Raw genomic sequence first — 17,896 nt, forward strand, 5'->3', positions numbered from 1 at the left:
ACCTCTCTCTTCTCTCTTTGGGTTTCGCCCATTTGTTCACAATGAATATAACTGTGAGTCTGTGTTTCAGTTCCAATAAACAGCATCAATTTTGACCTTATCAATCTTTAGTCAGCCTTAAACTTGTCTCTGATTAAGCTCAGGCTACTGTGCCATCAGCTGCTTGAACATTCTATGTTATTGTCATTGTTCGTGTGTCTCCTCTAATCTAATTTCCTGAAGTAAAAAGTGGAGGACTAAGTAAGGCTATGCAATTTTTGTCCACCCAAGGTGGATTGGGATTTGAGCAGGCAACATTAACTTAACTCCTAAGAGAAAGTCCCAATGCTCTGATCATTTTTTCTGTTTCATACTGTTAAAACATGTCCCTGACTGACAGACAAAATGGACTCCCTATGACTAACTGAAGTAAGTTAAAAGAAAATCAACAAAACCAGGTAGCCATGCCAGGGTGACAAAGTGGTCACATACTCTGTGTTCTCAGAAAGATGTCAAAGCATCACAGTATCTTCCTTTCTACAATTGATATGGTTTTGTTGTGTCCCCATGCAAATTTCATCTTGAATTGTAGCTTCCATAATTCCCATGTGTTGTGGGAGGGACCTGGTGTGAGATAATTGAATCACGGCGTTTCCCCTATACTGTTTTTGTGGTAGTGAATAAGTATCCTGAGATCTGATACTTTTATAAGGGGATATCACTTTCACTTGACTTTAAATTCTCTCTTAGTCTGCCTCCACGTAAGACATGCCTTTCGCCTTCCACCATGATTGTGAGGCCTCCCCAGGCACATGGAACTGTGAGTCCATTAAACCTCTTTTTCTTTATACATTACCCAGTCTCATGTATGTCTTTATCAGAAGTGTGAAAAAAGACTAACAAAGTAAATTGGTACTGGTAGAGTGGGGTCCCACTGTAAAGACATCCGAAAATGTGTAGGCAACTTTGGAACTGGGTGACAGGCAGCAGTTGGAACAGTTTGGAGGGCTCAGAAGGACAGGAAAAGGCAGGAATGTTTGGAACTTCCTAGAGACTTTCTCATTGGCTTTGACCAAAATTCTGATAACGATATGGACAATGATATCCAGAGTAAAGTGGTCTCAGATGGAGATGAAGATACTGGAGAAAAGGTGACCTTTGCTATGTTTACAAAGAGACCAAAGAGACAAAATACATCAGGGCATTTTGCCCCTGATGTAGAGATTTGTGGAGCCTTGAACTTGAGGGAGATGATTTAGGTTATTTGGTGACATAAGTTTCTAAGTAGCAAAGTATTCAAGATGTGACTTGAGTGCCATTAAAAGCAGTCAGTTTTAAAAGTGAGACAGAGCATAAAAGTCCAGAAAATGTGCAGCCTGATAATGCAATAGAAAATAAACACCCATTTTCTAAGGAGAAATTCAAGCCAGTTGCAGAAATTTGCATAAGTAATGAAGAACCAAATGTTAATCATGAAGACAATGGGGAAAATGTCTCCAGGGTGTGTCAGAGACATTTGTGGCAGCCCCCTCCCATCATAGGCCAGGAGGCCTAGGAGAAAAAAGTGGTTTCATGGGCCAGGTCCAGGACCCCTCTTCTGTGTACAGCCTAGGAACTCGGTGCCCTGTGTCCCAGCTGCTCCAGCCATGGCTATGAGTCAAGATATAGCTCAGGCTGTGGCTTCTGAGGGTACAAGCCCCAAGCCTTGACAGCTTTCACATGGTGTGGAGCCTATGGGTCCATAGAAGTCAAGAATTGAGGTTAGGGAACCTACACCTAGATTTCAGAGCATGTATGGAAATGCCTGAATGTCCAGATGAAAGTTTGCTGCAGGGGCAGGGCTCTCATGGAGAACCTCTGCTAGGGCAGCGTGGAAGGGAAGTGTGGGGTTGAAGTCCCCACAAAGAGTTGCCACTGGCGCACTGCCTAGTGAAGCTGTGAGAAGAGGGCCACTGTCCTCCAGACCACAGAAAGTAGATTTACCGAGAGATTGCACTGCATACCTGGAAAAGCAGCAGACACTCAATGCCAAACTGTGAAAGCAGCCAGGAGGGAGGCTGTACCCTGCAAAGCAACAGGGATGGAGCTGCCCAAGACCATGGGAACCCACTTCTTGCATCAGCATAACCTGGATGTGAGACGTGGTGTCAAAGAAGATCATTTTGGAGCTTTAAGATTTGACTGCCCCACTGGATTTTGGACTTGTATAGCGCCTTTGAACCCTTTGTTTTTGTCAGTTTCTCTCATTTTGAATGAATATATATATATATATATACATATATATATACACACACATATATATATATGCATACCCAATGCCTCTACCCTCATTTTATCTAGGAAGTAACTAACTTACTTTTGATTTTACAGGTTCATGTTTGTAAGGAACTTGCTTTGTCTCAGATAAGACTTTGGATTGTGAGCTTTTGAGTTAATGTTGAAATGAGTTAAGACTTTGAGGGACTGTTGGTAAGGCAAGATTGGTTTTAAAATGTGAGGACATGCGATTTGAGAGGTGCCAGGTGTAGAGCAATATGATTTGACTGAATCCCCACCTAAACCTCATCTTCAACTGTAGCTCCCATAATCCCCAAGTGTTGAGGGAGGGACCTGGTGAGAGATAATTAAATCATGGGGATGGGTCTTTCCCATGCTGTTCTCATGTTAGTGAATAAGTCTCACAAGATCTGATCGTTTTATAAGCGATTTATAAAGGCTCTCAATCCTCTCTTGTCTGCTGCCATGTAATAGCTGTCTTTCACCTCCTGCCATGGTTGAGAGGCCTCCCCAGCCACATGGAACTGCGGGTCCATTAAACCTCTCTTTATAGATTTCCCAGTCTTAGGTATGTCTTTATCAACAGTGTGAAAACGGACTAATACAACAATGAAGCAAAAACAGATCCTGTTATTGGTGCCAAGATAAACTGTGGCTGGAACTACCACCTTTTGCCCCCTAGGCCATCCCTACACTGGCCTTTTAGCACCAACCCTTTGAAAGAAACATCTGAAAGAAACTGCTGGTTTGGAGCTTGGAAAACAACCAGTCAGAGCTCACATGAATCAACCAATCAGTGTATAGAACAGTCATGACTCATCTGTTTTGACCAATCAGAATTAAGCAAGAATCTATCCTTCATTTGGATGAAGACAGCTAATTGGGAACCTGGGTGGGAACTTTAGCTATAAAACCCTAACCCTGTATTTGTTCTCTGAAATGTATCTTAGCTTGAAACCACAGGCTATATGATGTGGTTTGAAAACTGTTCACTGAAATAAAGTCTCTTTTCTCCCAATTCCTTTCCAGAGGTCTTTTGCTCACAATACAAATTTACCACTCTCCCTCAAACAAATACAAACAGATTCACGCACATTTAATGATACATTATGATTACAATGCAGTTCAACTTATTTTATTCCAGTCAACTTCCCAGGAAACTATATTTGTGCTTGGTTGGGTTTTGAAGCATATATGTTGTAAACTTAAAAGTCACAGTGTTGGTGTGAAAAGACTGAGGTTCAAAGTTTTACAAAAAGAAGGCCTTTACACCATGACTTAATTATACATGAGTTTCCAGTAAAATTAGAATATTATGAATTTATGGAGGCATGGGAATCTCATGATATAATGTACTGTGCACTCTGCAAACTATTATTAAACTACAGTAAATTTTTTTAGTAACCTGCCTAGGAATAAGTAATCACTGTTTTAGCTTAACCTTAAATATTTTATTGACGTCTGAAATTTGGACTTTGACTTATATATACATATATATACATACATATATGTATATATATATACACATACACACAGAACTACTTCAGGTTGGTGATTTGTTTAAAAATCGTTTGTCCTTAAAATATGGTTTTAACTTCCTGACTCAGGTAATTCAAATGCTTACACATTACAAATGAAAATTATGGCTCATATTTTCTGAATTCTCTCAAAGCTACAGGGAGTAAAACATATTACAAAAGAAGGACAATTTACTCAGGAGGACTTGATAAAAGATGTTACCATCCACTGAAACAGCACTGTAATACCTCGAAGAAAGAAGCTGCTTATTCATATTGCTTAAGTGTTTTCATTTTTTCTTTTTTCTGAGTAGTAACATTAGTTAATAGCAATGTTGTGCTGCTTCCTCAGTCCACTGGAGACTGCTACAAGGGACATGTCATCAGTCTCCTCCTCATCAATTTAGGTCAAACTTAAAATGCTGAATAAACATGCCTCCAGTCTGGCATTAAAAAATAAGATAAAAAAGACATGATAATTTATTGTATAGCTATCTTAATCTTTCTAACAATGAGATTTAATATATCAGAATACCTATATTTAGATTTTTCCAAGAAGACATATTCTCAAAAATGAAAGTTATTGCAGATCATGTGATGACAAATTCTTATCCACTTCAGAGTTTTTCTTTCATTTTTTTCAAATCAATCCGATTCAAGCTTGTCCAACCCATAGCCCACCGGCTACATGGGGCCCAGGTTGGCTTTGAATGTGGCCCAACACAAACTTGTAAATGTCTTTAAAACATTATAAGATGTATTTGTGATTTTTTTATTATTAGCTCATCAGCTATTATTCATGTTAGTGTAATTTATGTGTGGCCCAAGACAATTCTTTTTCTTCTAGTGTGGCTCAGGGAAGCCAAAAGCTTAGATGGACACCTCTGAATTAGTTCAGTGCATTATGGACACTCTTACTTTACTTTGTATTACCATGAAGGCATTAAACAAAAAATATGTCAACAGTATTTTACAATAACTGTGATGAGTACACTACAGATTGCATAGAAATTAAATGCCCCTCATTAAAGGTCTGACAATATATATTGTCCAGTACATATTTTTACATAGTCTCTACTACCAAGTTCCAACAGATGCTTCAAGTTGTACTTAATAAACAAAAGGTAACCAAATGAGAAAATGAACTTATATTATACAAAGGAAAGACGAATGCTTCTTCTTGTGAACATTAGTGGGGACTGACAAAGATTCTTTGCTTGGCCAAACTTGATCAGGCTTCTGAATCTTCTAGGCTCATCTGTATACTTCCTTATAAAATCACTTTTTAACAAAGAACCATACTAAATCATTTTAGCAAGAACACCTCTACCTTTGATAAATGATCTACCTTGATAACTCATCAGGTTTCTCATCCTGCACCACCCATTAGATGATGTCTGATCACCCTGACTTGTCTTCAGCAACAATCGTATTAGCTTGTTTTAGCCAGAATCTCCCGTATCTCTGATGTTTTCTCCTAGTAATTTTCTATCCAGTGACCCTGACCCTGCTCCTTGGCTACAAAGTCCCACTTGCCAATGCTTTATTTGTAGTTGAGCCCAATATCTCTCTCCACCTGCAAGACCTCACTGCAATGATTTCTATACTTATTGCAGTGGTCCTGAATAAGGACTTTCTTACCATGTTTAAATATATTATTAAATAATATTTTTCTTTAACAATTATCTAGAGGATTTTTAGAATAAGATATTTACTAAATTATTTTTTTCTAAATACATCATCCATGAAAGGATCGGGAATGCTGCAGGAACAAACCCTTAAACTTTTATTTTTTCTTTACTCTTTGTATCTATATATCTAATATGCATCAGAAAGTGGTCTATTTTTATTGTTGTCATTGGCTAATGAATGTTTCTCCTCAACATGTTTTTCTCTGATCATAACAACAGGGGCAGGGAATATGATTACTTGTATACTGGTTTTTTGAGTTTGCACTTCATTATTCAAAGCAAATACTTTTCTCCAGGCAAGAAAAGTACACCTCTAGCATGTATCCAAAGAGAGGAAGAACCAAACATTTTTGGTAAACAGCTCAAGTGCTTTTGTTAATAGCAGTGAATCCATATGGGTCTGTGGCAACTCGGTCCTAATTTCGGAAGAAAGAATGTGATTTGGGGAAGAAGTAAGTTTAAGGCAGAGGGAGAGATTGAGGTGAGTTTTAGAGCAGGAGTGAGAGCTTATTAAAAAGTTTTAGAGCAGGAATGAAAGCAAGCAAAATACTCTTGGAAGATGGCTAAGTGGGTGACTTGAAACATCAAAGAGCCCTGTTCATCCCTTCACTGAGAGTTTTCTACATTGGCATGATTTGGGGATTTGCGATTCTCCTCCCTTGATTTTTCTTTTGGGGCAGGCTGTCCACATGCACAGTGCCTGCTGGGTGCACTTGGGAGGGGCTTCATGCGCAGCATGTTTACTGAAGTTGTGTGCATGCTTACTTGAGGCATTTTTCCCTTGCCAGTTGAGCATTCCCAGAAAAAGGTCATATACTAGTAAAATTCTGCCTTTTTGCCTCTTAACATGCATGCTTCAGCCCTCTCACCCAACTCCTCAGCTCTTATTGGGAAGGTGCTGATCACCAGCTTCAAGTGTGTTCTATCTATTGGCAGACTATCTTTCCCTGGCACTGGCTGCTACTAATTATTATTTTACAGAGAAAGTTTAAAAGCCACCTAACCATCACCTGATGGTCAGCTGACATTCCTTGGGTTGGTCTTCTCCTGCCCTGATCATGTCTGCCTAACCATTTAGTTGATATAGTTTGGCTCTGTGTCAACACCCAAAACAAATTACAATGTCAAATTGTAATCCCCATGTATTGAGGGAGGGACCTGGTAGGAGGTGACTGGCTCATGGGGGCAGTTTCCCCCTTGCTGTTCTCCTGATAGTGAGTTCTCACGAGATCTGATGGTCTAAAAGTGGCACTTCCCTTTTCACTCTTTCTGCCTCCTGATGCATGTAAGATGCACCATGCTTCTCCTTCACCTTCTGCCATGATTGCAAGTTTCCTGAGGCCTCCCTAGACATTCAGGACTATGAATCAATTAAACCTCCTTTCTCTGTAAATTACCCACTCTCAGGTACTATCCTTATAGCAGTGTGATAACAAACTAATATAAGCAGTTGGTACTGGGATAGTGGAGTACTGTTAAAATGATAACCTGAAAATGTAGAAGCAACTTTGGAACTGGGTAATGGGCAGAGGTTGGAACAGTTTGGAGGGCTCAGAAGAAAACATGTAGATGTGGGAAAGTTTGGAACTTCCTAGAGACTTTTTGAATGGTTTCAACCAAAATGCTGGTAGTGATATGGACAATGAAGTCCAGGCTGAGGTGGTCTCAGATGGAGATGAAGAACTTATTGAGAACTGGAGCAAAAGTCACTCTTGCTATGCTTTAGCAAAGAGACTGGTGGCATTATGCCCCTGCCCTAGAGATCTGTGGAACCTGGAATTTGAGAAAGATGATTTACAGCATCTGGCAGAAGAAATGTCTAAGCGGCAAAGTATTCAAGATATGACCTGGCTTTTTCTGAAAGCATACAGTCATATCTGTTCATGAAGACATTATGTGAAATTGGAACTTATGTTTAAAAGGGAAGCAGAGAACAAAACTGACGAATTTGCAGCCTGACCATGTGGTAGAAAAGAAAATCCCATTTTCTGGGGTAAATTCAAGTTGGGTGCAGAAATTTGCATAAGTAACGAGCAGCCAAATATTAATAGACAAGACAATGGAAAATATGTCTCCAGGGCATTTTAGGGATCTTCATGGCAACCCCTCAAATCACAGGCCTGGAGGCCTAGGAGGTTTTCTGGGCTTGGATCGGGGCCCACTGCTCTGTGCAGCCTTAAGATGTAGCATCCTGTGTCCCAGCCACTCTAGCTCCAGCCATGGCTAAAAGGGACCAACGTACAGTTCAGGCTATTGCTCCAGAGGGTGTGAGCCCCATGCCTTGGTGGCTTACATGTGTTGTTGGGCCTGAAGGTACATAGAAGACAAGAGTTGAGCTTTGGGAACCTCCATCTCAGTTTCAGCGGATGTATGAAAATGCCAGTATGTCCAGACAGACGTCTGCTGCAGGGGTGAAGCCCTCATGGAAAACATCTACTAGCATAATGCAGAGGGAAAAAGTGGAATTAGAGTCCCCACACGGAGTCCCCACTTGGGACTGCCTAGTGGAGCTGTGAAAAGAGGCCCACTGTCTCCTCCAGATCCCAGAATGATAGATCCACAGACAGCTTGCACCATGTGGTTGGAAAAGCCACAAGCACTCAATGCCAGCCTGTTAAAGCAGCTGCCGGGGTTGTACCCTGCAGAGCCACAGGGGCAGAGCTGCCAAAGGCCTTGGAAGCCTACCCTTTGCATTAGTGTGCCCTGGATGTGAGACACAGAGTCAAATGAAATTATTTCCAAGCTTTAAGATTTAATAACTGCCCTTCTGGGTTTTGGACTTGCATGGGACCTGTGGCACCTTTATTTTGGTCAATTTCTCACATATGGAATGAGTGCATGTAAAGCATATAATGTCTGTACCCTCATTGTATCTTGGAAGTAACAACTTGTTTTTGATTTTATAGGCTCATATGTTAAAAGGAGTTGCCTTGTCTCAGATGAAACTTTGGACTTAGACTTTTGAGTTAATGCTTAAATGATTTAAGACTTTTGGGAACTATTGAGAAGGCATGATTGGTTTTGAAATGTCGAAAGGACAAGAGATTTGAAAGAGGCCAGGGGTGGAATTACATGGTTTGTCTCTGTGTTCCAACCCAAATCTCATGTTGAATTGTGATCTCCATGTTTCTAGGGAGTGACCTGGTGGGAGGTGATTGAATCATGGGGCAGTTTTCCCCATGCTGTTCTTGTGACAGTGAGGGCATTCTCATGAGATCTGATGGTTTAATAGTGGTAATTCCCCCTTCACACTCTCTCTCCTGCTGCCATGTAAGATGTTCCTTCCTTCCCTTTTCCCTTTTGCTGATTGTAAGTTTCCTGAGACTTTCCCAGACATTTGGAACTGTGAGTCAATTAAAATTCCTTTATTATAAATTACCCAGTCTTAGATATTCTTTATAGAAGTGTGAAAATGCACACTATTTTAACACTTTTACTTTAAATTGGATCAATCAGTTCAGCAACTATTTATTCCCAAACTTGTTGCTTCTTTGCTTTAGAACATCATTTGAATTGCAATAAAAAGATTTGCAACAGAACAGAAAGGCTCAGTTTTAGTCATTCCAATTTTATTCATATATTAAATCAAATAGTTATGGTGAAGAATTTACAATAGTTTGCTATTATTGAGCTGTTATTATTTTGACTAGTAAAAGTGCCACATTATGGTGCTATTAATATAAGCAGAATTACTAGAGTTTTAGTAGTAGCAGAACATAACATTTAGCATGTATTTCCTCGCAGGTCTTACAAGAGAAGAAACTGATACTGAGGTTTACACTAATTTTATATGAAGTCTAAAGGTGGATTCTCTCCTTAAGATTGTACCTTGGTTAATGTTTTTTTCCTTCAATACAGCCTAAGTTAAGTGTCATGATGTCTTATTATTTTGTCCACAGAATTAAGAGCATTTTAGCTTGCTAAAACCTACACTATTTATTTTGCTTTTTTCATCTGTAATTTTGAAAATGTGTGTGGCTGATTGGTTTATCTACTCTGCAGGGAGTAAGAGTTACATATTATATTGGACAGCAAACCTAACACATCCCTGGAATGGGAAGGCATTGAGACAGATTTATTGCACAGTTAACAAAGAATTTAAGCCTTACTAAATGTCTACATTTTAAGCAGAGAGATAGTTTAAAGTAATACATTTTTGCTCTCAAACTGTATCTAAACATTGAATACTTTTATGCATGCAATAAATACCTCCCTCAAACACATGGACTGGTCATTTGATACTTGCTGGGAGGTTTTATTTTTACAACTTGGGGAGTAAAGATTAGAAAGTCACCTTCATAAAATTTGAGCTAGAAACATGGTACACACCTACAATTAATTCTTTAAAAAAATACCTAAAGAGCAAACAAAATGAGTGGTTTAGAAATAGAATGTTCAGTCAGCTGTTTCTACATTTAAGAAAAAGCATTTCTGCTGCCTTTTCCTCTGCTGTTTCTTTGCTACTTTCCACTTCACTTCTTATGTAACCCTTCATACTGTCCTTCTCTGTCGCATTCTCATCATGTCCCCAACTCTTGGTTTTACTGTCTCTGCCTTAAAAAAGTCCTCTTTTAGAGAAAAAAAGCAAAAAAAAAAAAAAAAAAAAAAAAAAAAAAAAAAAAAAAAAAAAAAAGAAAAGAAAAGAACAAACTCTAAAACCTGACCTTCACTCTGCTAATAAAATTTATATATATACATATACTTATTTTCCAAATTTATTAAAATTTTAACACAGCCCATACAAGTTTTTTTTGTGAGAATACAATAGGTGAAGAGTATACTGAAACTGGATTTTACAGTTTAGAAGTAGTTTTGTAATATAACACAAATCACTTCACTTACGAGTTTTTCTTTCCTATGCAACAGAGATAATACTACTTTTAACTGATTTGTGAGGATGAGAAAATGTATCCACAATTTACTTAATATAATGCAATAAATTTGTGATGTAGATCTTACTGTGAGTTCTCAGTCTTTACTATCTCAACAGAGTTTTTTTTGTTTGTTTGTTTTTGCTTGTTTGTCTAAAGCTTATCTACAACATACAATAGTAAAAATAAGGGCAAAATGTTAACTTCACCATTGTTTATATTTCTAATATTTATTAAACATAAAAGAGATGCATTTGATTTGAAAGCGTATTTAAGTAGTGCATTTATAATTGCTTTGGGGAGTCCATGGGATTTTGAGGAGCTGTTTCAAGAAAAGAAATGGGGAGATATCAGGCAGGACTTCCAGCTCTAGCTCCTGTTAAACAAAATCTTATTTTGTCTTTTTCTTTTTAATAATATATCATTAGTGGAAATGATTCATGGCCTAAAAGAACAACATAGAAATCTTTGTTGTTTGGGAAAAAAGGAAGAAATTGCAAAATAAAACAGACTATAGCTAGCGGCTTTGTCTTGTCTTCCCTATCTTCGGTTTAATAGGCAGACAGCTAGAATTTTAAAGACTTGTCAACTCCAGCAATACTTGGTGTGTGTTCTTGCGGTTTAGCAACAATATTGGTATTAATTTATAAGTTGCATAAAATTCATGTTTGACATTTGTTATCTCATCTCCAGTGATTTGTTTGGAATGCTTTGGAGACCACAGACATAACAGAAATTTAGTAAAGGAGGTATATTATGTCTATGAATACATTTTAAACCTTATCTAAAAATACCATCAAAAATTAGCTTCTAGCAGTAAAGCATACATATTAAAAATAATTCAATTTTGAGACTTCTTTAATCATAGCATCATTACTAATCTGGTTCTGGAAGTTACTGAATAATACAATATCAGCTGAAAAAAATCATTAATTTTATTCCTTTTAAGAAAATTACATTGCTAATAGGTATTCACATACCGGATCATCTGGATTATACTGAATAACATACTCGATCTGTCCATTTGGTCCATCATCTATATCTGTAGCTCCATTGTCTCCTGAAAATCCTGTGAATATCGTGGTACCAACTGGAGTGAGCTGAAAGAAAAAAAAATATTTTAAATATCAATTCTCATTTTATCAACTGCACACCAGAAATGGTACAGCATAAAAATCAGCTCTTTGTAACATAAAGGAAGATACCAGTTGGCAGCCCACAACCACAAACTGAAGTGCTTCAAAAGAACAGTTTTGAGTCTTACACAGGAGTTCTTAAAATGTCTGAAATGTCCAACTTCGTGATTCTTGCTATGGGTGAAGAAACAGAAGACCCTGATTCAGTGTTAAACACATTTGGACCAATTTATAGCCCTTAGCATGTTAGCTCCTGTGGAAAAATTGCATCTGTTGTTTTTCCTCAAAATCCTTGATGCAATGTTACCTACAGGCTAGAATTTAAACTGCAAGAAAAAGTTAGTTTAAAATAAAAAAATGATTTACGAGAGAGCAATGAAATCCAGGTTGATAATTACATGGAAGTGGCAAGTTTGAGAAAGAGAAATTGGGGATAATGAATAGTCTGTCTATTAGAGGAAAATATTGAGAGTTTCTTGAGTGCTTCTGATATTGGTTGAGTAGAACACGATCAGGTCACAGCAGCTGGAGAGATAGCCACATCTTTTCATTTTGGATTAAAACACCAGAACTTAATGTGTGTGGCACACAAAACCATGATTTGATGTGTGACCTAAATGGCTAGTCTTAATTCTTACTTATGCCCACAAGAGAATCACTGTTATTTATTTTTTTACGAGTAGGCTTTTGTACAATGTGCTGTTATAACCAGAGCATTTTTTTTTTCAATTATCCCCTCCCAGTTTTTAGGTTTTAGCTGAAATACTACTCATTAGTTAAATTTCAACTTAATTAGCTATCACCTTCTCCTATACCACCCCTCAAATGGCATTACACAGGCCACATCAGAAGATGATGCCCCTTTTCTTGTGCTTGCATTTTGCACTTTGTTTCTATAATCATTGCATTGTTAGAGGAACTAAATGCACTTCATCAGTAAACATAAGCTCTCTGCCTCTACAGACTGGAGCCTTTTAAAATTTGCTCTCAGATTTGTTTTCTTAATTTTTGATTAGGATTCCTTCATGGTAAAAATAGCTTAAGAGACAACAAAAAAGTTGTCTTATTCAATTTTATTTTCAGAAACTGAAAATTCACATTTTACAAAGATCCCTCAGGTAATGTAAATGAGTGAAGCAAGCACGATGAGATGGTGGCAAATGGATAGAACATGCCCTCTCTCATGCTACTCAGAGAGGGTAGCTGCTACTAGTAGCTGCTACTCAATCCCAGAAAACTCTTGCCATCTTGGAATATGGAGCCCACGCTACAAAGTCTGTCAATATTTTAATTTTATGTAAAATATCTTGATGCTAAAATTGATAACAGATTTTTAAACATTAAAGTATAAATAGGTAAAATAAAATATGCCTATTGCCTCAACAACCGCACTAGTTTGCAATCTCTGATTTAGGAAAAGAATATGATTTAAACATAAACCATAAGTACAAGGAAGTTCAATATTTATAAGGCCCAGTTTCCTAGCAGGCAGCATTAAAGTCAAACTTTGGAGAGCTGAGAATGAAGTGAGAAGAGATGGTTTAAATAGTACCTATGAAGACATCGAGGGACCACTGGGGATAGACTTAGTAGAAATGTTAGTCAGATAAATAGCTTTCAAGCTGACGTCCTAATGTTTTTCTTTTTTAATGGAATTCCTGTTACAAAAGACATCCTTATCTTTTATAAATATTCAACCATTCTTATGTAGCTATGCTTTGATATTTTTATTACCAATTTATTTTTAAATCAACATATAGAATTTTGTATATTTGCTGTGTATAACATGTTGTTTTAAAATATGTATACTTTGTGCAATGGCTAAACCAAGCTAATTAATATATCTATTACATACTTTTGTGGTGAGAGCACTTAAAATCTATTTTCAAAAATACATAGTTATTAACTATAGTTACCATGTACAATAGATGTATTGAATTAGTTCAAGACATTTAAATTTTGTATCCTTTGACCAACATGTCTCAATCCTCATCACAGCCCCAAATAATCACTCTTAATATTGTCTGCTTCAATTAATTCTACTGCTTTAGATTCCACACACAAGTGGGATCACGTAATATTTGAATATCTGTGCTTGACTTGTTTCACTTAACATAATGTCTTCCAGATTTATCCATAATTTTCAAACAATGGAATTTTACAGTTGCCTGACATTGATTTGTTTCCATATATCTAATAAAACAAACTTAAAAATTTTGTTGCCAAAATATAACTATGTCATGGAGGTAAACATAAAAGCAAAACAAAAAATCAAAATAAAACAAATTAAAAAAATTAAACAGTACTTTCTGTGGAAATTTTGAGGGGAAAAAAAGGGGTGCCCATGCCTTTCAATCTACTTACTGGGGTAATGTATACTATTGGACCAGATTCACTTTGAAGAGCAGGATCCTGAAGCCCTACAACTGAGGGAGATTAAATTCAAGACACAAACTATTGAAAACACCAATGTTTTTCTCTAGCTCTACATTTTTATTTTTTGAAATGATGAAAAGGCCACATAAAAGTAGCATGATATTTTAATACATTACCATCAATTAATATTTTTCTTCATTACTGACATGGCTCTTTCCATGCAGAAATCACATTTATAAGTATAATATTTAATACATAGTCCTTTAAAATAAACTCTTTGTTATAATGTTTAATATGTAGTCCTTTAAAATAAACTCTACAATGAATTTCTTTGATTGCCTTTTGAAAAATATACTTGCTGACAAAGCCTACCAAAGATTGATAATAGACTACAGGAAAATAAATTGACTATGCATTTGTTTATGGTTGCAGTTTTACACTTAATCCAAAGAATAATTCAATTTCAAATGTTCTCATTTCAGGATTTGAGCTCATTTTGTGTGCCACACATAAATTTCCCTAATCATATTTGTGTGGCCACATATACTTTTATTATTTCTGAAAAATTGCAAGTAGAAATATGATTCTATAAGAAATTTAATTAATTTATATCTTTCAATGCAAAATAAAAGAGAAACAATTGTCTTAGCTGTAGGAATACAGAAAACCTTTTTTCTATAATCATATCATATAAGGGTTATGAATAATCCCTAAATATAATTTTAAGGTCTCTTTTAGACAAAATTTTAGGTTCCTTGAAAATTAAGTGAAAAGCATTAGTGTAATAGTAATAGATTTCAGCATGTTCTTTCATTCATGGCTGTCTTTCCTGATAATTTCAGTAAAATTTCTCCCCAATTTCAAGAATGTTGTATTTACTGGTTGACAGTGGAGGATGGGCAGGCTCAGGAAGTGTCTCAAGGTGAAATTTGCTCTCCTCCATAGTTGTACATTTAAGGCAAATGTCTTAGCACAAATCACTCCTGTTTATTTCTACTACTAGATTATGCAAGCATGTACAAATAGCCAGACTTATGTAAAATGCAATACAAAATGGATCAGTCACACATTTTTTCATGATTTCAAATTTCATGATCTGCTCAAATGGCAGACCTGTTCACATATGAGATAGGGTTGAGGCTAATATGAGAGAAATAGCCGAAAAAAAAGAAGATAAGGTATATGGGCAAACATGGGAGGTCTGAAAAGACCAAAAAGGCTGTAATGAAGAGGCCTATGCCAGATGTGAAAAAGCAAAAGAAAGCAGAAGCAGATAAAATGTTTTTGAAAAATAGTAGATCCTGGCCAGGTGTCGTGGCTCACACCTGTAATCCCAGCACGTTGGGAGGATGAGGCAGGAGGATTGCTGGAGCCTAAGAGTTTTGAGAGTAGCCTGAATAACATACTGAGACCCCATAGCCACAAAAAGAGAAAAATAGACCAGCATGGTGGCACATGCATGACTATAGTTGCCAAGTACTCTGGAGGCTGAGGTGAGAAGTTTGCTAGAGCCCAGGAGGTTGAGACTGTAGTAAGCCTTGATCTCACCACTACATTCCAGCCTGGGCAACAGAGCAAGATCCTGTCTCAAAAAAATAGTGGATTTCAGCATTCAATTTCATTTATTTTATTTATGAATATGCCTACCAGAAATATGTACATATACATGTACTCACACAAATAGACATGTATTTCAGAAATATAAATATACTAACACATCACTATTACTCATTACAGGAGACATAAGACACTAGTGCTTTGTGAATTTCTGAATATTTTGTGGGAGTTGAAAATCTTCACATGACAGATTATCTATTAAAATCTATATTGCCCTATACATTATTATTCACAGTGTTCAGGGAACATCTGTCATGCAGATGGCTATGCTCTGTATCCTTTAACATGTCAACAAGTCTCAGAAATACAAATTTGCTTTTTTTCTGAAGGACATTCTATCCATGGAATGATGATCAGTTTGGGCAGCTTCCTGAAGGTATCACTTCCTTGTTTAGTTCATGTCTGTGTCCAGAAATGATTTTATACAGCTATAGGGAATACATAAAATATATAAATAAACGCAAATGTAATAGTTAAAGAAAATCACAAACAAGAAATTTAAATATTTCAAGAAGACACCAATAGTAAGAGAAATTAGAATGTGATTGTAAAAGGACAGTAGTTTTTTTTTAAACCAAACCAAGAATGGCAGTGATACAAAAAGAGAACATTTGTCCTCACTAAACCTTATTTGCAACATTTCCCCATAGAATCATTATATTCGCTGTTTCATATAAATGGAGCTGATCTCAATTTTTGCAGTAGTTATATTCTATAAAGTCCCTATGAACACTGAATTAGTGAATACTGAACCATTGTTCCTAGAGGAAATACAGGGTTTGGCTCCTGTCAGCCTCTGTTTACAACTAATTTTGCAGTTTCGTGCAATACAGTCTTCAACTGTATGAATATCTCTCGCTTTATCGAGATACTCTATTTTTCATGAACATTTATTTCTAATTTCGGGCTATTAAGAACACAGCATTAGAAATTCAAGAGGAAATTTGGATTGATATAAATAAAAGAACAGGAAAGATAAATTAGACAAACAATAAAATATTAACTATAGTATTTGTTGTTGCTGTCTTTTAACTTCTTAGGAAATAAAATTCCAAACATATATAATGGTGGCTACCCATCAGCTGACTTCAGTAATTATTAGCAATGAAAAAAATTGCTTTCATCCATATTCAGCACCCTATGGCTAATATTATTTTAAAGCTAATCCTAGACATGATATAATTTCATATGTAAACATTTTAGTATTTATATTGAAAGGATATAGACTAATATTATAATACACACTTAGTGAAATATAACACAGATACAAAAAATAAACAGATCATAAGTATTTAACTCTGTGGATTTTCAAAAGAAAACACCTAAGTGTTAGCACAAACAACATCAAGCATGAAGCTATTTTCAGGTTTTCAGAAGACCAACTCTCCCAGTCACTAAATCATCTTACAAAGGGTAGCTTGATGATTAATATGGCTATTAGTCTTGCTTGTTTTGAACACTAGTATAAATGGAATAGTACAGCATGTATACTTTTCATATGAGGCTTATTTTTTCAACGTTATGTTTGCGATTCATATACACTGTTACCTTAGTAGTATAATATTCAACTGTATGAATATTTAATGTTTGTTAGATAAGCTTCATTCAAGCAGTAAGTTAAATGTTCGCAAATCAAAAAAGGTAACATGAATAAGATGCCTTTAAACAGAAGCAAACATGAAGCAAGGCTGTCACGATACATGAACCAGAGGATTTTCATCATCTTATTAATATGCAACCTGAATGAACCTTATTGAACAAATGTAATTTCTCCACAAGTTACATCATAGACTTCTTGTGCTTAGGAAAGCCAGATAGCACGTCAGCACTATATTTAGGGGCTATGTTAAATAGGAAAATCACTGACAAAAAACATAAAAATGTTAAATGCATGGAGCTAAATTGACTGAGAAAATACTTGTTTGCAATATGAAAGATGTAATAAGGTAGCAGACTATAACCACATTTGGCCCCTGGTGGAAACGTGAGCATCGGTTGCCAAATTGTTCATCACTCTGAGAAGGTCTATGAACGACCACAAAAGCACTGCAAGTATTGATTTTGCAGTTACAAATACATTTTAGCAAGTAGGATAATTTGCAAGAAAGGAATCCATGCATAATGAGGATTGGTTATGTTTAACAGAAAATACTAATAATTCATTTGTAGTGTAGCTGAGAGACCCAATCAACCAGAAATTGTAAGACTGAAGCTTGAGTCCTTTCTTCCTCTATTCAGCTTTGTGATTCATTATTTTTCACATAGATCCTTTTAAAGTCAATTTCCTTCCAGTGAATCTTAAAGTTAGATTGAAGTTCTTCTTTTCAGAGAAACTTTAAATCATATTTTTATTGTTTATTAAAGAACTAAACACATGGAAAGATACTATACATAAATAATTCACAGATTCAATAAGGTGATGATATCCATGT

At 36.2% G+C, this 17,896-nt stretch overlaps 1 protein-coding gene across 1 annotated transcript in view; it reads right to left on the reverse strand.

Annotated features, from left to right (window-relative positions):
* PCDH15 (protocadherin related 15) overlaps positions 1-17,896 on the reverse strand; it is a 791,018-nt gene that overhangs the window by 444,891 nt on the left and 328,231 nt on the right. The window contains exon 6 of the mRNA XM_026454840.1: positions 11,316-11,435. Within this exon, the coding sequence (XP_026310625.1) occupies positions 11,316-11,435 (120 nt within the window). The remainder of the gene's footprint in view (positions 1-11,315; positions 11,436-17,896) is intronic.

This window comes from Piliocolobus tephrosceles, chromosome 9, assembly GCF_002776525.5.
Source record: "Piliocolobus tephrosceles isolate RC106 chromosome 9, ASM277652v3, whole genome shotgun sequence".
NCBI lineage: Eukaryota > Metazoa > Chordata > Mammalia > Primates > Cercopithecidae > Piliocolobus > Piliocolobus tephrosceles.